General features: G+C 41.7%; 4 protein-coding genes across 5 annotated transcripts in view; 2 read left to right on the plus strand and 2 right to left on the minus strand.

The window, feature by feature from the left end:
• Positions 1-311: 311 nt before the first annotated feature.
• Positions 312-8,198, minus strand: LOC137290485 (uncharacterized). 2 transcript variants are annotated; one of them, XM_067821468.1, is made up of 5 exons: positions 8,087-8,198; positions 5,031-5,228; positions 4,316-4,448; positions 3,074-3,414; positions 312-2,395 (listed from the first exon to the last, which is right to left on the minus strand). In XM_067821468.1, the coding sequence occupies exons 1-5, from the start codon at positions 8,196-8,198 to the stop codon at positions 1,653-1,655; spliced, it is 1,527 nt and encodes a 508-aa protein (XP_067677569.1). In that variant the 3' UTR covers positions 312-1,652. The 2 variants fall into 2 exon arrangements, with proteins under 2 accessions (XP_067677569.1, XP_067677560.1); XM_067821459.1 differs by having other exon boundaries at positions 8,091-8,192.
• Positions 8,199-8,224: 26 nt separating this feature from the next.
• On the plus strand, positions 8,225-16,310 carry LOC137290497 (uncharacterized). Its single transcript, XM_067821480.1, has 5 exons — positions 8,225-9,252; positions 11,900-12,207; positions 12,662-12,837; positions 13,696-14,011; positions 15,752-16,310. Exons 1-5 carry the CDS (start codon positions 8,855-8,857, stop codon positions 15,955-15,957), a joined length of 1,404 nt encoding a protein of 467 aa, XP_067677581.1. The 5' UTR covers positions 8,225-8,854; the 3' UTR covers positions 15,958-16,310.
• A 2,697-nt stretch (positions 16,311-19,007) lies between these two features.
• LOC137290518 (uncharacterized) lies at positions 19,008-25,306 on the minus strand. The gene is made up of 4 exons (XM_067821521.1): positions 24,929-25,306; positions 22,235-22,553; positions 21,290-21,624; positions 19,008-20,723 (listed from the first exon to the last, which is right to left on the minus strand). The coding sequence occupies exons 2-4, from the start codon at positions 22,462-22,464 to the stop codon at positions 20,365-20,367; spliced, it is 924 nt and encodes a 307-aa protein (XP_067677622.1). The 5' UTR covers positions 22,465-22,553; positions 24,929-25,306; the 3' UTR covers positions 19,008-20,364.
• Positions 25,055-27,913, plus strand: part of LOC137290508 (uncharacterized) — a 20,535-nt gene continuing 17,676 nt past the window's right edge. Inside the window, exons 1-2 of the mRNA XM_067821492.1 lie at positions 25,055-25,202; positions 25,961-27,621. Coding sequence (XP_067677593.1) covers positions 25,965-27,621 — 1,657 coding nt within the window. The 5' untranslated portion in view covers positions 25,055-25,202; positions 25,961-25,964. The remainder of the gene's footprint in view (positions 25,203-25,960; positions 27,622-27,913) is intronic.

Raw genomic sequence — 27,913 nt, forward strand, 5'->3', positions numbered from 1 at the left:
TCGGGGTTAGAATTGACCATCAGTAGTTCATGCTTGTCGTAAGAGGCGACTAACGAGATCGGGTGGTCAGGCTCGCTTACTTGGTTGACACATGTCTAGTATACCAACTGCGTAAATCGATGCTCATGATGTTGATCATTGGTTTGTCTTGTCCAAAATCGAGTAGTTACTGATCTCCACCATATGACAGGAATATTGTTGTAAAACAACAAAGCAACAAACCAACCTTGATACACGAGGATGATACATAGGACATTATCTCACACTCGACGTTTCAACAACCAGATCTGTGCTGAATAAATAAGTTATGCGAAGATGATTCACTGTTCTTTATTGAGATTACTGTAGATTAAATGACGCATAATACACATCGACTGCTGTACACGAAACCTTTACAGAATACAAATCCCACGTTTCTGGACACATTCAAAACTGTTACAACCATGTTGATACATATGGGGGATTTCACTTAAGAATGACCTCTGACCTCTTAGAGAGGTTACACTGATCACATAATTCCGTGTGCACCTATGTATATGAACTGGATAATATAAACTGACGGAATAATACATGTTATGTAGAAGTGTCAAAAATCAAGAACGCATAGTAAGTACACAAACAGTGGTCTACAGCATACCAGAACATATATACTGACACCGAACACTTAAAATTCAGGCTGTAACACAATACCCAACAGAGATTGAAAGTAGTGAGCGACTGAGTTTCTGACTCCAATTTCTGTTGCTAAATGCCGACTAAAACCAAACTCATTCACCCACCCTTCCACAAATACGAATGTGTGATGAAAGACGTTTTTATGTTATTTGGTGCATGGAAACCTGACGTGGCCTTAAAGGCCGGGGTCCAAACCTCCAAACAAAAAAACATGGGTTTCCAATTAGTCTCCCATTGGCTACTCCTCAGCAGTGTAGATGTGATCCTCCTATGAGTGACAGGACTGTAACGGCCATGGTTGCCTCGCAAAAGCCTGGTAATGTCAAAGGTTAACCTTGGAATTTACTACTAGAATAGACAGGTGCCGTATAATAAATGTCCAACAACCCTTTCACATCATATTATGATGACTGAAGGGATTAATTTGATTGGTATGTATGAAACATCATATTTTACTTTACTGTTACTATTTTCTGAATATATAATCTTTGGTAGCAAAGAGATGTCAGCATCAGGGAAGTGTACAACCCTAGCCATGCACAGTGTATAATCCTAGCAATGCATGATGCCAAGGAGAGTGGTGGAGTGGGCATTTTCCATTCCTGAGTGAAATATGCAACCCTGAATGAGACATTTGCCCACTCACAGGCTTGTTTCTATGGAAACGCACCTCCTCTGGCCACCTGACTGACACAGTGCTACATTCAAATCTGGATTTAATGTTGAGAAACATATTTCCAAAAGGTATATTTTGTAGACTCTCTGCATTCATACTGTTTGCTGTGAGTCTATACTACATACCTCTTTTATACTATGACTCTTTGACTACGTCAATTTTGTAATATTTCATGAAATGCACATGCATACTGCACTGCTTTGTATACAATGACAGTTGAGACAAGGCAATGAGGCTACACCCTATCTGTGTATAGGTTTGGACCCCGGCCTTTAACGCACCTTGAAAGAATCCAAAGCTATCAGTTTCTCCTGAAGATCTTTATGGTGAACAGCGTCGATGCTACTCTTATGATAATCAGTATCAAAAGTGCAAGATAGAAAGTAAAACCACACCAGACATCCGAGCCGTTCACGTCCTTGCATATGTCGGACATCCCGGCCTGGGCATGGGGCGTCTTCCGGTCAGACATAAACTGACATGCGACCTTCACCTTGTTGACGTCCACCTGGGGTTTTAAAAGAAGGGACAAGAAAAACGCCACAAAGATCGCTTCGATTGTTATCAACAGAACCGAAACTCCAGTTTCTCCGAAATTTTCAACTATTCCCATTCTGCTCCCTCTGACTTGCGTCCCGTCTTTCTGTGAGGGCGTTTGGGTCTTGGCCGCAGCATCCTGTACTGGAACTGTTTCTGGAGCGATTCCTTTAGAGTAGGACTCACCCTTGTTCAGAACTTGCATCACTGGGTCAGCCACCTGGGTGAAGAATTTCAGCACGGGAAGATCAAGGTCCGGGATGACGGTCTCCATGCGCCGGTTGTTTTTGTCGACGTCATCGCAGTAGTTGGAGCAGCGGAGGAATCGATGTTTGGATCCCCCGAGACCCAATGCCTCGATGAACTGTCTCTCTCGCTTGGCATAATCTTCCTCACCGATGACGTCAATTGTAGCAGATTGGTTACCTGTGTCTTCCTTTAGTTTTTCAAACTCTTCCTGTGGGATCACCTTGTCATATTTCGTCATGACACCGTACAAAGGAATTGCTGAAAGATGAAATGTCGTATTGATAAGTGGGCGAGTTTCAATACCGCAGTACTTAAAGTCATATCAGGCGTGTCCTCCTGTTTAGGAGACCATGGAGTAGCTTAGTGGTTAAAGCCTATTGCTCGTGACGCAGAAGACCCGGTTAGATTCCCCATATGGAAAACCTATTTTTTGTCTCTCCGCGATTGTGTTGCTAATGTTGCTAAAATTGGTGTAATTCTATTCCCACTCACTCACTCAATTCTCTATTTGGGATGGGTGCGGTGGGGTAACCTAGTGGTTAAAGCGTTGGCTCGTCAAGACGAATATTGCTAAAAGCGGCGTAAAACCAAACTCAGTCTATTTGGGATGACACGAGAAGTGATGGAGGCATTTGCTATTAGTCTTCTCCACCAAACGTAGCTACGATCATGGTATCAGGTCCCAATTACGTTCATCGATACTCATGACGCCTATCATTGGACAATGTTGTCCAGACTCGATCGATCACAGACTGCTGCCATGTAGCTGGAACCAACCAAACAATTACATTTTTTTATTAAATTGAGTATGTGTACTTTAGTAACATGGCTGTATTAATAGGTATTAAACAACAAAACATCAAAACTTCGCACCACCAGCACTAAGCTACTGGAATTCTGAACTGGAATACATATCAATTTCTAACTATTGCTCACTTCTTTTCTTGTCACGGATGCCGGACGGCCTAGCTGCTTCCATCACACACGAGATGAGGTTTGTTGGGACGAGCTGGGTAGCCGAGGACAGAAAGATAACCCTGTCAACCTTCAGCTTCTCATTGTTCCGGTTATATTTGGTCCGGAGTCCTTCCAATCCACAGTCCTTGTAGTACTTTGCTGCTTCCGCTAGTGACTCGCCCACCGGAAGTCGGCCGTAGAACACAATGCGAAGTAGTTCTACAAACTCATCACCGGCCTGGTCGTGGAATCCAGCGACATCGATGAGGGTTGGTAACAGATCATTCGGGTACTTTGGGGCATTGCAGCACTTCTCATAGCTAGCAAAAGAAATATGTTTCAAGTTACCCTGTCAAGGATGTTGTATATCGGCATGGGTAGTTTCAAAATTTGAACATTTCCCAGGTAATATCTAAATTCTCACCTGAGTTGTAAATACGACAAACATGCTTGACCAGGTTTATGCAAACCATTAATTCTTATTCCATCCTTGAAGACCCGGGTTAGAATTGGTCTGGCCTTAACAATATGAGGAGACTAACGAGGTTGGGTGGTCAGGTTCGCTGACTTGATAGACGTAGAGACAGATGAGTTTCACATATTGTACCCATACTCGGAATCGAACCCCGATCTGGGCCCCTTCCGCCCACTCAGATTATGAAATGGGGCGAAACAACTAACAAATGTCGAATGAGCTTTCTTCTGTGCATAAGGTTTGTGAGAACGTCCAAATTTCTTATCTTTGCACCAAAAGCCAATATCTCGAGGCGCTATGTCAGGTTTAAAATGGCACCATTTCTGCAATGCAGCCCGTGTGCTCAGTGACTGGCCACTAGAACCGGCTCTTCGCTTGATTCGTAAAGAAATAGACGATTGAACGACGAAGTATCAACAAACCCATGCAATACTGACGTATAATTAGGGGGTCTAGGCTTCTGACCAGCTGTTATCGAATCCTGGCAAGCAAACCTCTTCACCCTAGCCTACCTTTATCATCCCGAGAGTTATTTACTGACACGACCCAACACTGGCATCTGTGAAACGTAGGATACCTAGACTCATGCGCTTCGAGTGCTTTGTGCTGAAGACCGGGTACAATTTCCTAAAAAGGTACAATGAGTGAACCTATTTCTTGGTCCCATACCGTGATATTGCTGGTGTTTTATTACAAACGGCGTAAAATCCGACTCACTGAGTCGAGTTCAAGACGTTGCATGGTACCTGGTAGTGAATACAGTGATCTGCCCTCCTGCCTCGCCATGGGATCCCGAGTAGCTGTGTTCCCGCCAGCAGACACCATCAAACGCTGCTCCCACGGTGTTGATGAACGCCGACTTGCCAACCCCAGCAGGTCCTGGAGAAAAAGATAGCAAGTGAGTGAGTGAGTTTTGGTTTGTTGTTTAATCGTTGGCCATCCAGACGGTCATGTAGCCATCACAAGAGTGAGTGAGTGACTTTAGCTTTACGCCGCACTTGGCAATATTCCAGCTACATGGCGGCGGTCTTCAAACAATCGACTGGACCAGACAATCCAGTGATCAACGGAAAAAGCATCGATCCGCACAACTGGAAACCGATGACATGTGTCAGTCGCGTTGGCTTACCTGACCACCCGTTAGTCGCCTCTTACGACAAGCTAGATTAAGCGGCAATTTCAATCGGCGTTCGATGGCAACCTTTGATCAAAACAGGGAAGATGACATGTAGAAAATGCCTTCTGAATATACGGCGTTTTTTATCATAATGGATACGGCTTAAATCAATGCAGAATGGTATAGCTACACCGCATTTCGCATTACTCGTGATATCACGACGGGGGACACCAGAAATAGGCTTCACATAGTATGCCCATGTGTAAAATCCAACCTGGCGTGACAGGCGAACGCCTTAACCACTGAGCTACCCCACCGCCTAAATCAATAGATTCACTACAGACCTATAATTACAACATTGAGAGGCTTGGTCATGCCGTCATCCTTCCCACACAGTTTCCGTATCCTCTTGATAAAGCTCATCCTCTTCTGGTTTTTCTGGAAGTCTGGCGTCCAGTCCCCTTCCAGGATGTCCGTCTCGGCGTCCGAGTCTTGGCTCAGGACTGAGAAGGATTCGCGATCAATGTCATCCATCTGGAATTCTGAAATATACATTCAAAATTCTGTACATATTAAACGGGCTTCTCTATGTTCTGAAATTGAACGTACTTGAGACTGAACCTATGTTTAATGTTGATAAAAGAATATCTGATACTTGGTTGAAAGTAATAAAAATGGTATCTGGAAAGATAAAGACGATATCATTAGCACTAAAGAATTTCTTGCTTTGATCAGTATGCCTTACCCACGTGGCAATGTTCGACCAAAAAAAAATCATGGTTAAAGCACTTTACATAAAATAATTAGGAAAAGATAATTATTCCCCTATTGGCCCACCATGGCGAGGCGTACATCATTAGGCCCAGACAATTATTATTATGATTATCAAACCTTGGAAAACTACACATTGTGTCTGCAAACTGTAACAGGAAGGGGAACTTCTGGTGTAAATCCAAACTTGTATCTGTGCAATGTGAGTAATGTACGTAGTTACATAAACAGTTTCAAACATATCTCCAGTGACTTCCAGCTTCAAAGTGAGAACCTCAAGACTGCGAATTTATTGTGACTAAGGTTCGGTTGCAATTTCAGCAAGCATTACTCGCTTGTTGAAGACTGCACTGTTCAATAAAATGGGGTTGCCTAGTGGTTAAAGCGTTCGCTCTTCACCCGAAGACCAGGGTTTGATTCCCCATATGAGTACATATGTGAGAAGACCATTCACTCATGGTGTTCCCCGTTGTGATATTGCTGGAATATTGTTACAAGCGGCGCAAAATCACGCTCAGTCATTAGCATGTACAGTCCGAGCTAGTCGTTACTGCATATTACGCCTTAGTGATGATTTTGCACTGTAGCACTGCCATGGGCTAATGTGCGTACCACGTGACCAGACCTTTCTCGGAAAACACGGGCTAGACAAACGAAGGCTTTTCATGATCACAGCTGCGTTAACTGTGCCACTGACTTCAGGGTGCTCATACAGCCAGCTATTGTCCCAGTATAGACATTACTCATGTTCTGCCGTGGTAGATCTCCTAAACAGGTGGGAAACAAGTTAAAGTCTGTTTCGGACATGTACTGTCCAGCCAGCCGGTAATATAATATGAGTGAGTGCGGCCCTTTTACGTAAAATAGTGGAATTCCTAAACTCACACACTGTCCGGTTGCCTTGTACAGGTGGGAGTAAATCTTGGAGAAAAGCTGGTAGTTTGTTTAGTGCTCAATGGCATTCATTTAGATTTCTCTTTGACGAGAAGGTTAAACCCAAATGTTTATGAAATCAACTGTTTTCATATTGCAGCAATCGAAATTCAAATTAATGTCTTTTCGGCCATCTTTAAAAGTAAATAACACAGCTTCAGTTTTTCCGTGTGTTATTTGAATTATGCCGTTATAATGTGTAGGTAACAGATAATAGCTTGTCCGTTCACTGAACTGTAAATGCTGTTATTCGAAGGTGTCTGCGAACTGCCTGTCTGCGTAATGGGAGGACACCCCAGCGCCGTGACACTGCTGGGATAGTGCTACAGCTTGTACAGCTGATGTGAGAAATGGGTTTCACTCATTGTACCCATGTGGGGAATCGAACCCGGGTCTCCAGTGTGACCAACGAACCTAATACACTAAACTCAGTCATTAACACAAATTATATGTATTGCGATGACATAATCGGTTTTATATCACATGGAAAGTAGAGCGATAACATAATGGACTTATTATCACGACGAAAGTACATGAGTTAAGACGTATCAGCTGGATGAAGCAAATAATATATATGTAACGGAGAGTTTCATGACGTCACAATAATAGCATGAGTGCTGATGTCATATACTCCAGATAATGTTCAAAACAATACAGCTAAGTCGTAAAACGATTATTATTATTATTAATATATTATTATAAAACATACACATATTATTATATCTAGTTTCTGACGCTCCTTTTAATAGAATCTGTTCAACCACAATATAAATGTACCTTAACTATGAGCAACTATATTCCCAGTCGCTATGGTTACAATGGCCTCTGAGTGAACTAAATAGTTGTGAACTAAAGACTTTACCCGGTGATGAGGCGACATTTGCGCCCTACTTGACAACTGCGAAAATCATTCAGTTTCTCGCTTCTTTAACGTTTTAGCAAAAATATACTTTTAAATCCCATGATGTTCTCTGTATTTCGGTACACATTAAATATGAAGGTTGTTGTTTTCGCTGCGTCCAATTCGTGATCGGCATTAACGCTGTCGCGCATGTATTTATAATCATTTTGATGGAGTGAGTGAGTTTAGGTTTACGCCGCCCTCAGTAGTATTCCTGCAATATCACGACGGGGAACACCAGAAATGCGACGCTACACTCATATCTGTAGAACTGGCGTCAGGTAGTTCAATTAAGAAACTTTGTCATGTAAATAAATAAATAAATAAATAAATAAATAAATAAATAAATAAATAAATAAATAAATAAATAAATAAATAAATAAATAAATAAATAAATCCCTATACTGGGATAGACTGGTGAGGGTTCGAATCTATTGCTTGATTGTATTTAAATAAAATTTTAATTAAACTTTAATTCTGAATCTCTTACCAAATCTATTTTATGGAAGTGAAATTCAGTTCGGAGTTCATCGAAACTGACAATGTAATATAAGCATCGCTCGTGCGTTACCACAGCAAAACCGTAAAGCCGTCAAGCTGACAAACGAAACTGCAGAGTCGAGGGCCAACCTGAAGGCAGTCATGTTCATTCGTATTTCTTAAGTCTTTCGGCTGTGATTTGGTTAACATATTCAGGGCTGGAAATCGAGACTGGTTCGATATAATACAAACTAGAGGAGTATGAAAACATGTCATCATGATTGGACTCAGCATAATACTTAAATCTGCTAACACCTACCTCAAGTCCTGCCTTCACAGTCCTCCGAGATAAATATGTCGTGTTGTGGCCAGACCCTCTTATCCATACGCCGAGCTCAACGTTACATGTGGTTATTTTTAACAACATATTCCTACGCGTAGGCTGCCGACAACAGTTCGGTGGATCGATACAGATTCGACAATATATATATTCTTCCGGTAATGATGACTTGTAATGTATAACGATAGTAACCGGTAAGACTCGTTATATATGCTGCCATTCAAAATTACTCGTTAACAACAGTGAGATACGATGTATTAAAGACTATTTACTTTCGCGACGGGATTGATATGTGATGTGGATTTCGGGGAATCCCCAAAATACCAGACCGCCTCAACAGCAGACGTGTCGTTTGTTTCTTGGACGCGATGTTTAGGTCAGGTTGACCTATCTGAGGTTCAGACTGATTTGAGATATTGCGCAGTGGGTAGAAAGGACGCCGAGGTACAAGTACATTGTCCTCTCGCCCAGACGAGAAATCTAACTAACGACCGAGCTGGGAAGTACTGAAGTGGGCCTGATCAAACATAATGTACCTATTTCTTTAGGGAGAAGGCGAAATAGTTCCGTGTGCAATCCATGTGTGTGGAGAAAGCGAGAAACAGGTGATTAGACATTGCCTGGGCTGAACAATATTTTTGTTGGTGAGAGTGAATAATGACTTTGAGTGTATGAAGTGCACTCCGAATGGCAGACTTGTCGGAGGTTATTTCATCTGCATCCACTTCAGAAGTCACGCATGAATGGAGTCCAGGGACGAGAACAACTTGTCACTGACGAAAGGCGAAGTAAGTTTGGGACAAGAATCAGTCAAAACTGGACATCTCGCTCAAAATGAAAGGGAGACAAGCGTTGTTGGGCTTAAAAATGTATCGGGCGGTAACACAACAGCTGATTTGAAAGTGACAGAGGTAAAAGAAGACAAACCGACAAGTAAATGTATCGGAGTGGAGAACGCAAGCAAATCCTCCTGTGCTGGGCCTTCCATGACTGAAGGGTCACAAACACACGCGAATCCAGATTCGGCACCGCCTGACAAAGAGACTACGTTGACTGACCGAGAAACATCGGCACATATCCCCCAGCCGACTTTCAAACGTGGTTTACCAGTAGTTTCCATATTTGTAATGTCTGCAACCACGTGAGTATTTAGTCTCATATTGTATAGTAATTCCTTTCTACAATTTTGGACATTGGGGTAACTTATTGATTGAGGTGTTCGCTCGTCACGGCGCCTAAGACCCAGGACCGATTCCCCACACTGGTACAATGTGTGAAGCTCGTTTCCGGCGTGACCTGTCGTGATATTGCTGAAATATTCCTATAGGCGGTGTAAAATCACATTCAATAATGACTTCTTTATTCGTGCAGAATGTAAGCCCCCGGCCCATGTTCATACACGTGGTCAGTCAGAGTGGATGGGCCTGAATCGTCAGGGTAAACCAATTACGGGCAGTGTTGACAGTGATCGTAAGCAAGGCAGTTATGACATTCAAATCAACGGTAATAGTGTCCAAAGGACGTTACACTGTATCCAACATTACCGCCTTAGACAACGCTTGATGTTTTTATGCGGTGTGAAAACTGTATTTCTTTGACGAGACCACTTCGTATGTGCCATATTTTCTTCGATATATCTGCTGCGTAACTTCTTCTGACATCTCCCATTCAAAGAGTGGGATCGTTAGTGTTTAAATCGTTAGCAGTCACATCGAAAATCTGGGTTCGATTCTCCACATGGGTACAATGTGTGAGCTCATTTTTGTGTTCCCCGCCCTGATATTGTTGGAATATTGCAAAAAGCGGCGTAAAACTGAACTCACTACTCGCTCACGCAAAGACATTTCGCCACCAGTGAAGGGGAAGTTTAGAAATTGTTTGTCGGTTTTTCCATATGTTTTATATTCATTAAATGAGAAATAAGGTTTTCGGTAAAGTCTTTCCTATATTATGGCTTAAATGTGGAGTAACATATTGGCACTTGTTAAGAATCAAGAGAAGATTAAGTTACAGATGAAACTTGGTGAAGGCAAGGTTGTATAGTAATCGCGTTTTTTGTTTTCCTTTTTTTTCACCAATGGATATTCGTGACACATTTGTCACAATGAAACAAGTATAAATGTCATCCAGTTGGCAGATTTCCTTATCGCTATTTGCTGACATTACCTTATTGTTATCTCTGGTTTTGAAGACGAAGGAAATGACAAGCTTTCCGTTGTGGATCTGAACTGTAAAGGCTCTAAATACAAATTACATCAGTATCGTAATATTGGTCAGCAGAGTGATATGTGGGATAGCTGCAATCTTAATTTATGCTTGTGTGTCATATCTTGGGAAAATGCAACAATTCAGTAATTTGGTACAATTCTTTGAAATGTGAGGATATTATGTCTTGCTAACATTGTAAAATATTAATTAGATTGTTTGTTTGATGTATAACGCTCCACTCATCAAATATTCCCGCAAGGTCTGGACAAGACATTCCAGTGATTAATGGCATGAGCATCGGTCTACACAACTGCAATACGATGTCAGCCTGCCTGACCACCCGACCCCGTTAGTCCTCTTTCACAACTACCATGTGTTACTGAAGAACCATTCTAACCCGGTTTAGTTACATCAGTCTGGCATTGAACATTTCACATTGCACTGCAGACAGTAACCTATGATATCATGCCCAAATGACGAAGATCGATGCTCATGCTTTCAGCCATTTGTTTGCTTGGCACATATTCTAGCACATTCAACCTACAACACATCTTTTCCACTGAATATGAAAAAGCGGTAGGGTGGCCTAGTGGTTAGAGTGTTAACTCGTCACGTCAAAGACCCTTGTTTAATTCCACATGGACACAATCTGGTAAGCCTATTTCCGATCATCCTCGACATCTCCAGGGTCTACGTTCCGAAAAGTCTCCACTATACCCTGGACGCATCTACGGGTCGGCCCGATAATTTTATTACCTCCCTTTGCTGACTCCGCTTTCTCACAGTAGCCAATCAGAGTGGTCGCCGTTATAACCGAATTTGCCAGTGTCAACAAAGGTAGCAGTTGCAACTGCGAAGGCTTGCTCGCTGTGCGACTCACAATTTGGGGAAATCATACATGCAACTTTATAGGTCCGAAACCTTTTTTTAAAACATATGCAAGAAATCCATCTAATACTTTCAGAGAACCTACGCATGGTTTGTTTGCGAAGTTTAATCGGTTAGAGAATTTAAAAAGCGAAAGTGAGTTGTGATTGGTTCGCTCAAATTCCCAGCGTAGACACCTGATTGGATAAAAAGCCAGCCAAGGGAGGTAATAAATTTATCGGGCTGAGCCGTAGATGCATCCAGGGTATAGTGGAGACTTTTCGGAACGTAGACCCTGGAGATATCGAGGATGATTTCCGATGTGATAATGCTTTAGCATTAATAAAGGCGGAGTTAAAAAATCCCGAATCAGTCAGTCAATCATAACAATATGACACTGGGTCGAACCCCACACTCCTTTATTATATTTCTATGTTTCTCAGCGGCAGGTAAGTCTAGTGGTCAAAGCATTCGCTCATCTCACCGAAACCCGGGTTCGATTCTTTATTTTGTTAAAATGTGTAAAGTCCAGTTTGTCATATTGTTGGAACGTTGCTGAAAGTGGCGTTAAATTATAATCACTCACTCACTGACACGTGGTTTCCTGGAAACCAAACACACCTCCATGTAACTAAATTCCGGTTAAAAGAGGCATAATAACTAAGATTATTTAAACACGATGATCCCCTTACAAGTAGCACTTGTTTTTTTAGAGGATTAGCAGGCGGCATAATTGGAGCTCTCGGCACCTTGTACTTCGCCCCCGCCTTTGTCAACATCTGGAACAACAGCAACTCCATCTCGTCAGCCCACACTGTGCATCAGCAGGTGAACACAACGGCCACGACACTAGACCAGTGCTTGAAGCAGAATGTCGCAAACAATGAGAAGATTAAATGGTTGGAGGCCAACATCACGATTATGCGTGATGACATGTACAGCAACTACTCCAACGTTGAACTGAAAAGCTACATCCTCGACGGTCGCATGGAAGAACTCAAGAACAAGTTTTTGTCGAAGGGTAGGTTGCCTTAAGTAAACTTACGAATCAAAAGTGCTTAACGTCTTTTGAGTAGTATATACCTTTATTTTGTGACTCGGACTCAAGGTTCCAGTTGTTCTAGGCTTCGCAGTTGTGTCCCTTAGACGCACCAGAAACCAGTGATCATGCTTTGGTCGTCATTTTGGTTTTTAAGCTCTGTCTGTACTCCGAGTTTCAAGGGAATCGTAAACATCTCAGACCTTCATCACTTCGGGTTCCCATCCTCAGACTTGACACCCCATAAGGGATGGTTGGGTAGCCTAATGGTTAAAGCGCCCACTCGTCACGCTGAATACCCCCGTGTTCCATTCCTCACATTGGTACAAGGCGTGAAGCCCATTCCTGGTATCCCATGCTGTAATATTACTGGGATGCTACTAAAAGCGGCGTTAAACCGAACTCACTCACTGTCGACGTGTTCATTCTGTTTCAGAATGGATTTTCCTCATCTTATTGATGGCGATATTAGAGATCGCGGCAATGGCTGCTGTGTGGAAGATGTGGACCAGCTTCACTGACGTGCTAGCCACCATGCGAGACCGCCCAGGAGGTGTCGCAAGGGGAGATAGCCTTAATGGAGGACCACGTCATAATAACGACGTCATTCAGGTATGCCTTGTTTGAGACGGAACAGAAAACGAACTCTTTTGATAAAGAAGAACATATTCTGATTTACAAAAGAAACCATACACCTGATGCTTTGGGAATATTTTTTGGAAATGTGAATATTTTGAAACTTTGATTGGGGAGGTTAGGGGAGGGATTTTCATACAAAAAATGCGCACTTGTTGCCATAAATAAAGGTTATCGTGGTCTATTCCGTGACTTGTGCTTGTATTTGAACAAAGGGCATTCCGATCCCCATCACCAAAGAGGTAAACCCCGTCAGCAAGCTGACAAGGTAAGGGGGTTATCTGTGGAATGACGCCACGCTCTGCTACACCCGTATGCTATGCAAAATTGACACCGACTTGACTTAACTTCTTCGAAAAAAACGAAAGTATGTTTGCTTCGTATTTTGTCAGAAAAGGGCAAAGTAAAAGGAATGTACTGTTTTTGGACGTCGGTTTATTAAATTGGTCAATATGCACAGAACAGAATTAACGCAACGAGATAGGTTTTGGGAACAGTTCTCGGAGGTGGGATGAGGGTGGGGGTTGTAAGTAAGTAACAAATTACGTGCAAGCATTGTCGTGTTCATGCCTATATATAATTGATTTGTGTTTAAACTAATTAATCGATTTTAAGATAATTATCTTTGAAATGACATCACGTCTTAGTGCAGGGCACCGAGATAGTCTTGTGGTTAATGCGTTCTCTCGTCACGCCAAACACCTGGGTTCGATTCTCCCCATGAGTACAATGGGTGAAGCCCATTCCCCTTGTGCCGTGATTTTGCAGGAATGTTTGAAAAACCACACTCCCTCACGTTTTGGTACAACCCATAAAATAACGATGTACTTCCAGGGAGACGAAAGTATCTTGGACAAAATTTCACGCTGCCATCTTGATAACTTTGTCTGTGTGGTCGCCTTCCATCCCGACACCATCAAGCAACACCACACCCAAGTCGAGGCTGTTCTATCTCAGAACGAGGCCACCACACACATTGGCGTCAAGAAGCACTACGTCAAAGGACACACACTTCTCTTAAGCCTCCCACCTTGTAAAATCTACTTTGTGTTTGTGGATTTCAACGAGAGGCATGTCATCCTCGAGGACCCCACTAAAGGACTGGGAGATCTCAGGCTTACAACAGTACAAGCTATTCGCAAAATGGGAGGTGAGATCAGTTGCTGAAAACTACTACACACATCGCGGGCTGAAGAAGCAAAAAGAAAATATATATAGTCTGGTTCATAATTATTGAGAATTTTTCTTCTTACTTTGAGCTATCCTAACACCTCAACTGATTCACTGATACTTAAAACTAAGTAATGGTATCAGGGAGGTAACTCATCTTGGCCTACTGAGTATAGTACAATTAGAGTTACCTCCCCTGAATTTGTAGCAGACGTCATTTTCCTCAGCACTGTCAACAATGTCTGCTGAAGATAAAAGAAGGTTGATTTTTGAGATGTGTAATTAAGGAATTGATGATGTAAATACATTGGCAGAGAGAACAGGAACTCCTCTTTCTACTGTGTATAGGATTAGGAAGAATTGTAAAGAGGGAAAGGATTTTGGGCACCAGAAAGGAGCAGGGAGACACAGAAAATTGGACTTCTCAGATCGCGTCCGACTGGGAATTTTAGCGTCTAAAAAGCAAAGGGCAAGCATCTCCAACATCAGGTATGAAATGATAGAAAGGGGATCAACAGTTGTATCAAAATCTACAGTTAGAAGAAATTAGATTGATCTTGGATGGGAGAAAAAGACTGGAATTCCTTCTCCTCTCATGAAACAAGAACATAAAGACAGGCGTGTTGAGTGGTGTTTGGCACATGAAAACTTTGACTGGGAAAATGTGATTTTTACTGATGAAAGCTCAATATGGGTATATCCCAATAATGTGAAAATATGGACAAAGTCTGCATCAGCACCGTTGTATCGACGACCTAAATACAGCCCAAAGTTTCATGTATGGGGAGGGATATCCTTATTAGGAACGACCCCGCTGTGTGTGTTTGAGGGAAATCTGACAAGTCAACGCTACACTAACATATTAGATAATTTTCTCCTTCCAAGTGCACATGTGTTTTATGGAAATGACTGGATTTTGCAGCAAGATAATGATCCTAAACACACCGCAAAACATGCCAAGCAGTGGTTTCAGGAGAAAAATGTGACTGCATTACCATTTCCTGCATATAGTCCTGACTTAAATCCCATTGAGAACATTTGGGGGATGATGAAGGAATGTGTGAATCAAAAGGGGTTGACAAAAATTGAAGACATGAAGAGAGAAGTGGTCCGATACTGGGACAGCATAACTCACGAGACACTAACCTCTCTGATAGGAAGTATGCCTACCCGTCTTAGACTGTGCCGTGAAGCTCAAGGAGACTTGATAAAATATTAAATTGTTACCTACACAACATGAAAAGGTCAGTTCACTTTCACAATACATTCAATTTTATCTGATTTGTTCTCGTTTAATAATATGAAATGGTTTAGCTATTCTCAATAATTTTGAACCATACTGTAGCTTCTCATTTGGTTACAATAAAACCCAAAACAACAATAACAAAACAAACAAAAGTCTACGGATGATATAAGTTTGAGTGAAATTAGTCTCTGTAAACGAATGGGAGACACTTATCCTAACAATAAGGCCCTTCCTAACAACTAGGGCGGAGGGCGTAGTCTAGGGGTTAAAGCATTCGCCTTTCACGCGGAACACCCGTGTTGGGTTCCCCACATGGATACATTACGTGTAGCCCATTTTCGGTGTCCCCGCTGTGATAAAACTGAATTCAAACACTCACTGATTATGGATTTGAATACAGTTGTTTTGCAGTTGGAAGCTGCTGTACATACTTGTTTCCCTTTCTACTGTCTGGATCTTGTGGTCATGTTTCAGGTGATGTTGTACTAATATATAGCGGAGATATCGGCTCGAGGTCACTGCCAATCGGGACTCTGTACAATAGCAACTTGACCTCGATCAAGAATCATCCCGAACTCCGTCGCCTTGATAACGACCAGCGCATACTCAGCGTGTTTGAGAAATTCAACCAGTCACAAATTGATCGCCTTGTGAAGATCGTAAAAGAACATGGAATATAGCAAGTGTTTGATGGTAGCGGTGTGGTCCATAATAAAAGGTGATTGACTCCAGGAAGTTACGTACCAGGATCTGGAAAAAGTCCAGATACTAAGTTTTACCCACCCGAGGACCACCCGACCACTGAAAACCCGATAATTAACGGCATAGACTTGCGGGATGGGCTATGTTGTGGGTCCTCCCTTGAGATATGTATGACTATGTCTTAAACACTTGACTGATATCCGTCAGTACATTTAACGGTTATGACTGAGCTTTCAACGTGAGATCCGACTGTGATGAAAATGAGTACTCTCATCAGATAAAGCGGATTATCCGCTGATGGTAAATAAAAGAAGGTATTATTTAACTGAAAGATGGGCATATGCACTTTTGTCGGATAATGTGATCAGATATAACATACAGTCGACTACCGTTGTCCCTATGTTTACGGGACCAGGAAAATTTTCGACTTATCCAAATATCGATACATCCAATTTGTGTATATCACCATAAATCAACATGAAAATAAACAAAAGGAAACGGTAGATTGCATGTCTAACCGTCACAGAGATCGCAAATACACAAAGTAAACGTGTCATAGAGTCAAGTTTGAAATGTAAAAAGTTGGATTTACTCCACAAAAGACGTGAAGAAATCTGGAAGTTTTAACTGATGGGCATCGGGTGGTGGCATCAACGCCATACTGGTCAACCTCTCTTGATACGTAGCAAGTCCTTGAGTCATTCGACCTCCATCCCTCGATCCAACCAGCCATTTGTACATGTGCATTCACTAACCCCCAATTTCTTTGCCAATTCTTCTGTGCTTGTCACGTGGTGACACATGACCCCGATTATATTCTCACTGTTTTGATTCGACACTATAATCATTTATGTATCAGGAGCGTTAAGTTGAAATTGGAAGTATATCCGTATTAGATAAACAAACAAGTGTCCTAAAACTCAAATAGCCTTAATTAGCGTACACTACTACTACCTTTGATTCATGCTGCAGCGTGAGTGTAAACACGTGGCGACAGTGACAGTTCAGATGACAGTCCGAGAATGATAGGTGTATATCAACTGTACGTGCAAATATCGAGTTAAGAGGGTAATTTTACATGAAATCATATCGAGATATCCGAAACATCGAGACATCCGTGTCGACTTAAAGGGGTTCAAATAATGATAATTAATGAAGTATTTTGTCGGGAGCGAGAAACTGCATCGAGACAACTGAGATATCGATTTATCAAAGTTCGACACAACGGTGTAATGGACCGCCAGTTTGAACAATTTATCATAACGAATTACTCATGCAGTGGATTGCATGGTCCAGGTTATGTCGTCACACTGTTGCAATTACAACCCGTCTCCGTTAATCTGAACATGTTGCAGTTTTGTTAATAATCCATGCAAAGATATGTCATCACCCACACGTGACATGAAATATATTCATTTATTTGAGATATGTATGGCATACTTTCTCAAAGTAACTTTTCCAATATACCAACATATATCATATACACGTGTGTGTGTGTATGTATGTGTCGACTGATTGTAGACAGACTTGTCGAGCCCAGCAAGATAGCCAGCATGGCAGAATATTGTATTTTCAAGAGTGTCACCAGGAGGGCTCAGTGGCTATCAGAAAACCCGGGTACCAGCACCCATCATCATCGGTGGAATTGTTCCTGGTAGAACATGGTTCTAGTGGTGGTTGAAGTATTTAGAATTTGGTGTAGTGTTAGGATTAGTTACAGTATTGGTACTTGTTGCTGTCATGGCTGTAGTATAAATATTAGAAATAATATTTGCAATAGTTGTAGTATTAGTTGTACTTGTAAAAGCAGCAGCAGTAGTAGTATAATCAAGTACCGTTGTCTCGAGAATCATGGGATCAATGAATAATATCGAGTTATCCGACCTTCGAGACATCCAACCAGGCCTTACCCTTAAATATCACTATGTAAGAAAACAAAACATTAAGACTGGTCGCAGTAGTAGTAGCAGTAGTTGTACACGTAGAAGTATTATTAATTGTTGAAGTAATGTTATTCGTAATACTACTAGTAGTATTAGTCGTCGTCGAACTAGTGGTTGTAATTGTTAAGGTTAGTAGTTGTAGTAGTAGTAGCAGCAGCAGTATTAGTCGTAGTATTAGTAGAAGCAGCAGTAGTCGTAGAATCGTTGTTTTAGTAATAACAGTAGCAGCAGTAGTAGTAGTAGCAGCAGCAGCAATACCAATAGTAGCTGTGGTAATAATAATAGTGGTAGAAGAGACAGTAGTAGAAGACGAGGTGGTGTGGTGATGGTGGTGGTGTGGCATAACAAAATACGTAGCTGGTGCTACATAAATTCATCCAGCGAGTGTTTCTCTGCATAATGTTATCGGTATATGTTTCCAGACCTATTTTTCTCGAAGTTACCCTGATCGTTGTTTGCTTTCGTTTTCGTTTCCTCTGAAATGGGACGGAGTCGCGATTGGCAAATCCACATATTTAAACCGATGCTCGCTCTAGGCCCCAGAATAAAGTGTTAGTAAATTGTGTTGCATGGAGCTGACACAACAGCAAGCTGTTGCCACGTACATTATAGCTTATTAAACATCGTGATATGATTAACTGCTTATCCTTTGTAGGGTCTGCACAATGACTTTATTGTGGGTGTCTTCGGGGTCGCTATTTTTGAATAGAGGGTAGACACCACATCACTGTACGCGGGTAGTTCTCACATGTGCATTCACAGGGCTGTGACAACTAGTTACTTCAGCACATAATATAGCTTTGACATAACCGCATGTTCTACATGTAGTCTTTGTGTATTCCTGCAGCTGTGCGTAGAGCTCAGGGCCTCCTTTCGCAAAACACTAAGGTTATCGTAAGTCAATAAAGCAACCTTAATCCAGTGTTAAAGAAAGGGAGTTAAGGTTAACATAAGTGAAGGTTTCTTCGTAAAATAAGCCCCAGGTTATAAGTCAATTGAAGTTAAGACTACATATACTCTAGGGAATGCAAATACATACATTATTTACTGACACCGTCATAAAGAAAACCCCGTGATTAAAGTCACTCATTTCGACATTTAATTACATTACATTGACCTTTCTTTACAGCGAGACGCACCTCCGTGACGTATTGTGAGGTATGCCTATGCGAGACATTGTAGAATTCAAGTACATTTCCTGTGGTAAATTATCTTGTGTATAGGTTTGTCTAAACCTGCAATGGTGACAACTGTTTGCAAACATTCAAGCTTTATCCTTTCACAATCTACTGTAATTTAATCTTGTCACCTGTTATGCCTATCTTCCGAGTTACAGCTTGTTTTCATAAACGATTCAGTCAAAATCGCTTGTTGTCATAATGGTTACAAATCGTTATCTTACAAGCTGTCATGCAAAATCCTTTTGGTCGAGACTCAAGTTTTGATTTTCCAAACCAGAAACTAGTCGATACTCAAACTGACTATAGGCCGTGGCGCCACGAATACAACGACCCCGTCGCGAACATCCAGTCTGAAAATAGATGCCGTTTAGGTTTGTTTTCACCGAGTTTAAAACTTTAAACTTCTTTCTACTGGTAGTAAAATATGCATTTTATTGATAGGCAATTGGATTTTGCGTGATATTGCTTATAACAAATTCAGTCTTGGAAGCGATATGGTCGTCGATACAATATCGTTTATATATACTACAGGCTTCCACCACGCTAGCTTTACAATCACAAACAACACATTGAGACGAGCGAACACTTTGTCCATCAGGGTATCTTAAGTCGAGAGAGAAAAATCAATATCTATCCAATGTGCACACCGACAATGCATACTGAATTTCTTCACCTTTACAAGCATAAATCCACAGACACAAGTTGTATCCTGGTCGGGTCATCGTGATCATACCGCTTCTTCTAGTGACGTTTACCGATGTTTCAAGACTCCTTTAATGGCTCTATCGATCTTTCCACACAATCTTAACTTTAAACCCCCAAAAGCTTAATGATGATATTCTGTATACAGTAAGGTAGTGGCTGGGATAGTTGTTCACGCAGGGTGTATGCCATGGTATATCTCTGTAATATAAAAATATATCATAAACTGAGGAGTGGAAGACAGAGAGAAGAGGGAGGGAGGAGAGAAAGAGGTAAGACAAGGAAAGAGATCGCGAGGGAACGGGGAGGTAAAGAAGAGAGAGCAGTGACGATATTTACAAACTGACTATTTGCCAGTGAATTGTGTGTTGCGAAGATGAATGAAATGGCCAGTCACTGTATTGTTTTCAACTTGCAATACAAATATTGACAAAATGTATGTTGTATGTGTACGCTCACGTGTAATACAGGTTTTCAAGCAAGATATTATAAAAATGTCCAACAGTACGCTAAAATCAGTCACTAGTCCCCGAATTAAATGACCAATATCTGCGAGTTTTCAACGTAAAAGAAGTGCAAACGCCAGAAAGATTACAACAACCGCCATCAGGATCCAAAATGTCTTTTCTCTAGTTAAGTGTTGGTAGGGATAGGGTTCTCGCTGATGAACTACTTCTATAGCTGGGTCACAGATCTGGGTCATAAGACGTAGCACCGGGACGTCGAGGTATGGGTAGCTCTGGAAGATCATGTTGTTGTCGGGGTCGATGTCGCTGCAGTAGTTGATGCAACGGAGGAAGCGCGGCGTGCCTTGTAGACCTAAGATGTCCTTGAATCTCTGCTCCTTCTGCAGGTATTCGGTGTCGACATCGGGGTCTACTAGATCACTTTTTGTCATGACTCCAAATATGGGGATGCCTGTTGGGGAAATACGTACCTATGTGACATTGCAACTGAATGTGTTTATTAGTGGGATTTCATGACTGGATGATATTCAAATAATTACAGCGTCATTCTTGCTTACATAGGGTGTCAGTTATACTTCATCTAGTGTCATTCTTGCTACATTCAGTGCCATTCATATTACATCCAGTGTCATTATATTATATTCAGTGTCATTATGCTACATTCAGTGTCATTATGCTACATTCAGTGTCATTATACTACATTCAGTGGCATTCCTGTTACATCCAGTGTCATTCATACTGCATCCAGTGTCATTATTATACTGCATCCAGTGTTATTATACTACATTCAGTGTCATTATGCCACATTCAGTGTCATTACACTACATCCAGTGTCATTCATACTACATCCAATGTCATTTCTGTTCATCGTGTGTGATTCCTGCTACCTCCAGTGTCATCCCTGTTACATCCAGTATAATTCATACTCCATCCAGTGTCATTCACACTTCACACACGATCCTTTCTCCTACATATAATGTCATTTGTCATACATACACAGGAAAACATGCCACTTACCTCTTCGACTGCGCCCTTGAATAGGTCTGGCAATCTCAACAATAGATTGAAGCAGATCCACGGGTAAAAGCTGCGTGGCCGAGGCAACGACGACAACTCGGTCCACCTTCAGGCGGTCGCGTCCCCGAATGTACTTCGGACGCCGTATGTCATCCCTGGTCTGCAGGTAGCCTATCACGTCATGCAGGTTTTCTTCCTCGGGAATACGCCCATAGAACAAAAGAGAGAGAACGTCCGACCAGGGGCCCTCCAGATGTTCTGGGAGTCCCTGGACGTCAATTAGAGTTGGGAAGAGCGGGTTACGATGTTCCTCCGGTCGGCAACATTGAGGATATCTACGGACATATACAGGATGCAACACGACATAAGCATGATGATTGATGAAAACTGCAAGTAGTAAAATAGTAACACTCAAAATACATACACTCAGTGTTTACAAACTGAAAATGTAACAAGAATGACGCCGTGATAAACCGAATCTCACTGTCGAATCTTTTTGACACAGAATATAACCATGCTCGATTTATTAATAACGTAACGGTACATAACATGAAATTTAGCGTATATGAAACGAAACGGTGTCACGGGGAAGCATAAACAATCATTATGTAATACATCATACAATTTACTTACAGCTGTTCTGTACAAATGATTTCATACACTACAGATGATGTGAATGGTTGCAGGGATCGTGGTTTAGGTGATTAAGATGATGATTGTTGCGATGGTGATTAAGAGGACGTGTTGGGGGATAGTGATCGCGGAGATCGGGATGGCTGATTACGATGATGATGATGATGATGATGATGAAAGGAGAATATCGGTGTGGAGGAGGATTGCGACCATGACGATTATAACGGTAAAAAGAGGGAGGTCGGGGAGGAGGGAGCCTGCGATCGCGATGACGATGATAATGGTGATGGTCCTTATATTACAAAGCCGTACCTTCTGATGACCGTTGTTACTGGGTCAGCCTGACCCCCATGGCCTCCCGTGTAAGCGTGTTGCTGCCAACACCCGGTCCCCATGGCCGTGGCAATGGTGTTGATGAGGGAAGACTTGCCAACTCCTACGGATCCAATGAAAGCAACAGTCATAGGTCGGCCATTTAGTCGGCTTCCAATCTTCTGTAAATTGTCCTTTATCTGCGCCTGTAACCGTCGCTTTTGATCCATGCCGACTTATGCTGTGTCTCTTTAAGTCATGGAAAGTTTGGTTGGCAGGTTGCATGAAATGCTTGTAGCACCAGGAAGCTCAGGACACTCTGCACAAATACGTAATTTAACAAGAAAAAGAAAAAAGAAAGACAGAAAGAAAGAAATGCACTGTCATTATATCGTTTCAGGTACAGCCGCTACAGTAAGTGCTCACATTACTTTAGTTACGGGTCACGTCATGCAGAATACCTTGATAGTGTGTGTAGCTCATAAACCCGCATAGAACCTGCTTGGAACTTCAGCAACTCGTGCTTGTCATAAGAGACGACTGAGAGATCGGCTCGCCTGGTTGACACATGTCATCGTATCCCAGTGTAAACCCATGCTCGTCATGGTGATGACTGGATTATCTCCCCTAGACTCGATTGTTTACAGGCCTCCACACTACAGCTGGAATATTGTTGGATGCGAAAAAACCAAAACAAACAAATCTTTAACGTATAGTACGACAATATGATGATTGAGCCAGAAACGTCTATACAACCTACGAAAGCATGTACGTATGTATCTTGAATTTGACTGTGCCTATTAAGCCATGCCGGAAGCATAAACATAAATGCTGCCATGTATTCTGTTGTCGGGAGAATATTTCACACAATGAAGACATGAACTTGCAACCACATCACCCACTTTCACCAATGAAAGCAAAGATTTTTTTGAAAGACGAGATATCTTGGATATCCGTCGGTCGTTGTGTATTATGCGAACACGTTCATACCTTCTACACTTCAAATTTGTTTTGTTATGTAAGTGGTAATGCTGGAGCATTGCTAAAAGCGACGGACAACTAAACTAATTCACTCACTCAATTGCCTTAGCCTAGTGTTGATATTTAAACGTGTGGTGTCTTCGAGGTTGAAGAGTTCGCCCGCCACGTCGAAGACCCGGTTTGATTCCCCATATGGCTGCGGTGTGTGAAGGCCAAATCTTTCTTTTTTTCTAATGATGCTAAGAGTGGAAAAGGGGCTTTCACTATGCACTAAGCATACTAAATAAGGGAGACAACTCTTGAAGGCTTAGAAGGCAGCTCATTACGTCAAGAGTTATCTCCCTTGTCTGAGCAGACGGCTTCCTGTGTTGACATGGCAGAATTTACAGCAAGAGAGAAAAGAAAGCTCATTCTAGATGATTTTGAAAGGGGTGAGGCTGATGTTAAAGTGTTAGCTTGTAGACATGGTATTCCTCTGTCTACAGTATACAGAACTTTGAAGAATATTCAAACAGGAACCGGGATAGAGCACAAAGCAGGGGCAGGTCGGCCTAGGAAATTCAGTGTTGTGGATCGCCGAAGACTTGGGCAGATTGTGAGTAGGGGCAAATTGAAAAGTGTTGAGAACATCAGAAATGAAATGATTAGCAGAGGAAGTCCTCAGGTATGCAATGAAACAGTCACGCAGGAATTACAGAGATTTAATTGGGTGAAAAAACGTGGAATTCCCTCGCCGTTGATGAAAGATGCACAAAAGGAAAAACGTTTAAACTGGTGTCGGGCTCATGAAAATCAAGATTGGGATAATGTTTTCTTTTCGGATGAAAGTTCTGTTTGGCTTTTCCCTAATTGTGTGAAAATTTGGACCAAAGATACTGTCAAACCTATCTACCAGCGACCAAAGCATAGCCCGAAGTTTCACATGTGGGGTGGCATATGGGCTCGCGGAGTGACGCCATTGTGTGTTTTCACGGGAAACTTGACAAAAGAAAGATACGTTGACATTCTAAATGGTCACCTTCTTCCGACAGCACAAACATTGTATGAAGATGATTGGATTTTCCAACATGATAATGACCCAAAACACTGCGCGCTACACAAAACAGTGGTTGTCGGGCGAAAACGTTCTAGTTTTAGACTGGCCCAGTTACAGCCCAGACCTAAACCCAAATGAGAATGTGTGGGGATTCATGAAGGACAGAATAAACCAAAAGGGACTGAGAAATATTGAAGATATGAAGGCCGAGGTGGTCCAATATTGGGATACCCTGTCACACGATTACCTACAAACTTTGATTGGTAGTGTGCCTAGGCGTATTCAGGCATGCATTGCTGAGCGAGGAGGTCTAACAAAGTACTAAAACAAGACTGAGACTGTAAAAGGATGATGTTTTAACATGTTTATGTAAGTAAAACGCCAGAAGTTAATAAACGTAATGAGTTACATGACGCAACATGATTCTCAATAATTTCTGGGAATACTATATACGTACGTACGTACTTACATGCATGCGTGCATGCATGCATGAATGAATGCATACATACATACGTACATACATGCATACATACACACACACATACATACATACATTCATACATACATACGAGTAGAAGAAAAAATATAAACAACAATCTGCCATGTCTTGAACATAACCATCGTTATCATACAATCTTTGATCCTTTATAAATGTGTTCATAGTTGCTACAACATACCTCCTAAATCAGCCTCGTATATTCTGCCCTCAAATAGCTTACACGTTGCATATAGTCAGTTGCACATTTCTCCCGTTTCCTGGAACCCGAAGTCTGAACAAATTAGGAATAACATATGCTCGCTTCAGGGCCGAGGTCAGAGGTCAGAAGATACATAGTTCCCAGTGGAATTCCCAATGTGTTTCGTTTTGTTGGAGAGATACGTGGCACAAAACAAGGAGTCTATTGGAAGATTTGTCTGTGATGAACTACTGGCATCATAGCGGACCATAAGGTAGAAAATTAGCCTTTTGCAAGTTGTTGATTACACGGTAGCGACACAAACATGTCCAGCAACAGAGGCGGTTCTGCTGGATACTGTGATCATTCAAGGGAAGTAACTCGAGAGTCCCTTAGACGACAACCATAATCTCACAGTATCTGATCGAACTTAAGCTATCATTATATATACACACAGACACTAAGCGTTAAAGACTAACCGACATTAAATACAAGCCTTTTTTAAGCAAATGGTCATCATGTCATCTTTCTAATGCTGAACTATTGTTATGGGTTGCTAATAAAGTCTTACCTTTCTTACTCTATGTAGATTTATTTATTGTGATAAAGGCACATGTAAATATGTATGTATGTATGTATGTATGTATGTATGTATGGATGGATGGATGGATGGATGGATGGATGTATGTATGTATGTAATGGTGTGTGTGTGTGTGTGTGTGTGTGTGTGTGTGTGTGTGTGTGTGTGTGTGTGTGTAATGATAAAAACTCACTGGATAAGCCACATTTCTTTGGTGACTAATGGCCGTAAGAGTATGATCCCTGGGGGAGCTGAGATTGAAAATTTGAAGCGCCGTTGAGATTAACATCCATTGATCAAGGGGAAACAAACCGCCTTCGAACAGCGGAGCTGGGAACTGGCTCTATATAAATATTACCGTGCATGTATTTTATACAATACATTCCCGCATGAGCTGTAATAGATCACAGCTGCAATATGTTCAACCATGTATATTTCACTTGTCATTTCAGCAGGATGCCATTTAGAGACAAGGATACCATAAGGCCTTTCATCATAATTCTCTATCTCACCAATGTGGTTTCTTGGGGAATTCCCAAAACTTCCCAAAATTCGATTTACAAACATGACAAAGAGAAACAATGTTTGAAACAAACGTTTGGAAAGTCGAACAGAAACGACAAGGCACTTGGAAGCACGGAAACTTGTCACACTCACCTACACCGTAAATGTTATATGACTGAAGAACTCCTTAAGCAGATGAAAGTTATGGAAGAAAGAATTGCCAGCTTGGAAAAGAGAGTTGACAGGCTGAAAGAGGATGGGGACGTGGCTGTATCCAAACTTAAGCAAAATATAAAAGATCACAAGGATATAACTGAACAGCACCACACAAAGCTGGGGAAACTTACAAACAGTGTAGATGGACTAGACTCAACCGTCTCAAAACTCTCTGGTCAGGTGGGGTTCTTATGTAATCGTGTTGACAATATTGGTGCTTTGACAAATGATATAACAAATTTGGAACTACCGAAAATCAGACAAGATGCAAAAGATGCGATACGTGGTGTCGAAGATAGGTTGGAGAAGGTTGATACACTGATGCAGGATGTATGGAATATTTCCACCAATGTCACCTCTGTCGCTATCACTGTCTCAGATCTCACTCACAATGTTACAGCTGTGGTCACAAGGCTTGCTGATTTAGACACGTGGCAAAAACGGGTCTTAGATACAGGAGATGAGACACGGAAGATGGCCAAAGAAGCTGGTATGGCTGCTGAAGAAAATGCAAGGAATGTACAAAAACTTTCATTGGAGGTGGGAAACATCACCACAAAACTGACTGGCATCAATAGTACAATTTCAACCATTTATCAAACCATGAATGAAAGCGTTGCTTCGCTAATGTCTTGGAGAACTGATATCTCTGAGAAGGAATTACCCATGATTAGGCTGAATATAACAGACAACAGTAAATTGCTCGAGGAGGCTCGACATAATACAAGTGAGAGTTCACGATTGCTTCAAGGTCATATTCTGTGGGCAAATAACACATATGATGAGTTCAATAAGCATGTAAACGAAACCCTTAAAAGGGAGAAAGAATGGAAGGACGAACATGATTCTATAAAGATACAAGTGAAAAACTTGAAGATTGCATCTGAGGTTTTGAGTCTTGACGTCGTAAACATAAAGGAAAATGTAATCAGCCTTCAACATTCAGCGAAGACTATTCAAACGCAGGTCTTCAGTAACGTGGTGGAGCTTGAAGCATTGACACAGGTAGTGAGAAATATCACGACAAACATTACTGCAATAAATAAAACAGCTGAGTATCTTTCTTTACAACTGAATGTTACGAAAAATGATGTTGAATCATTAGCTTCCTGGAGAACGGAGATTGTGCGCTCGGAGCTACCGACCCTCAAACAAGAAGTGGAACAGGTTCAACGGAAGACCATCTCCAATGGAGATCTCCTGAAAGGTCACATTGTTTGGGCGAATCGGACATACGTAGAATTTCAAAAGCACCGCAAAGCCACAGACAAGAATGTGGAAGAGTTTAAAGGAAAGCACGATTCCACTGACAGGAAACTAGACGGGGAAGAACTAGACGGCGCCATGACCAAGGCAGAGCTTAGTCAGTTGAAAGGCAAATCAACATATCACGGTAAGTTCAGACAGATATGCTGACAATGTGGCCCGAATCCCATATGGAACTCGCCCCCAATAAGTATCAGACTCAGGACATTAATCAGAAAGTGTAATGTCCAATATGGCATATGCAATATTTTACCACATTTTGAAAGGCATCTCTTATTCATGTATGTCCACCCGTGAAGATCCGGTTTAGAATTGTTCGTCAGTAACGAATGCCTGTTTTAAATGGCGACTGACGGGAACAGGTGGTCAGATTCGCTGGCTTGGTTGACACATGTCATCGTATCCCATGTGTCCGGTTC

The sequence above is a fragment of the Haliotis asinina genome, chromosome 1 (assembly GCF_037392515.1).
Source record: "Haliotis asinina isolate JCU_RB_2024 chromosome 1, JCU_Hal_asi_v2, whole genome shotgun sequence".
NCBI classification, from domain to species: Eukaryota; Metazoa; Mollusca; class Gastropoda; order Lepetellida; family Haliotidae; genus Haliotis; species Haliotis asinina.

Bases quoted from the DNA above. Each gene is read 5' to 3' on its own strand.
- LOC137290485 (XM_067821468.1), bottom strand. From the start codon at position 8,198: ATGTTGTTAAAAATAACCACATGTAACGTTGAGCTCGGCGTATGGATA. The intron at 4,449-5,030 runs GTCTGTAGTGAA...CTTTTTCTCCAG, and splicing joins TCTCAATGTTGTAATTATAG to GACCTGCTGGGGTTGGCAAG. The intron at 3,415-4,315 runs GTACCATGCAAC...TTCTTTTGCTAG, and splicing joins ATCACTGTATTCACTACCAG to CTATGAGAAGTGCTGCAATG.
- LOC137290518 (XM_067821521.1), bottom strand. From the start codon at position 22,464: ATGGATCAAAAGCGACGGTTACAGGCGCAGATAAAGGACAATTTACAG. The intron at 21,625-22,234 runs GTACGGCTTTGT...ATATGTCCGTAG, and splicing joins GTAACAACGGTCATCAGAAG to ATATCCTCAATGTTGCCGAC. The intron at 20,724-21,289 runs GTAAGTGGCATG...TTTCCCCAACAG, and splicing joins TCAAGGGCGCAGTCGAAGAG to GCATCCCCATATTTGGAGTC.
- LOC137290497 (XM_067821480.1), top strand. From the start codon at position 8,855: ATGGAGTCCAGGGACGAGAACAACTTGTCACTGACGAAAGGCGAAGTA. The intron at 12,838-13,695 runs GTATGCCTTGTT...ATGTACTTCCAG, and splicing joins ATAATAACGACGTCATTCAG to GGAGACGAAAGTATCTTGGA. The intron at 14,012-15,751 runs GTGAGATCAGTT...GTCATGTTTCAG, and splicing joins AGCTATTCGCAAAATGGGAG to GTGATGTTGTACTAATATAT.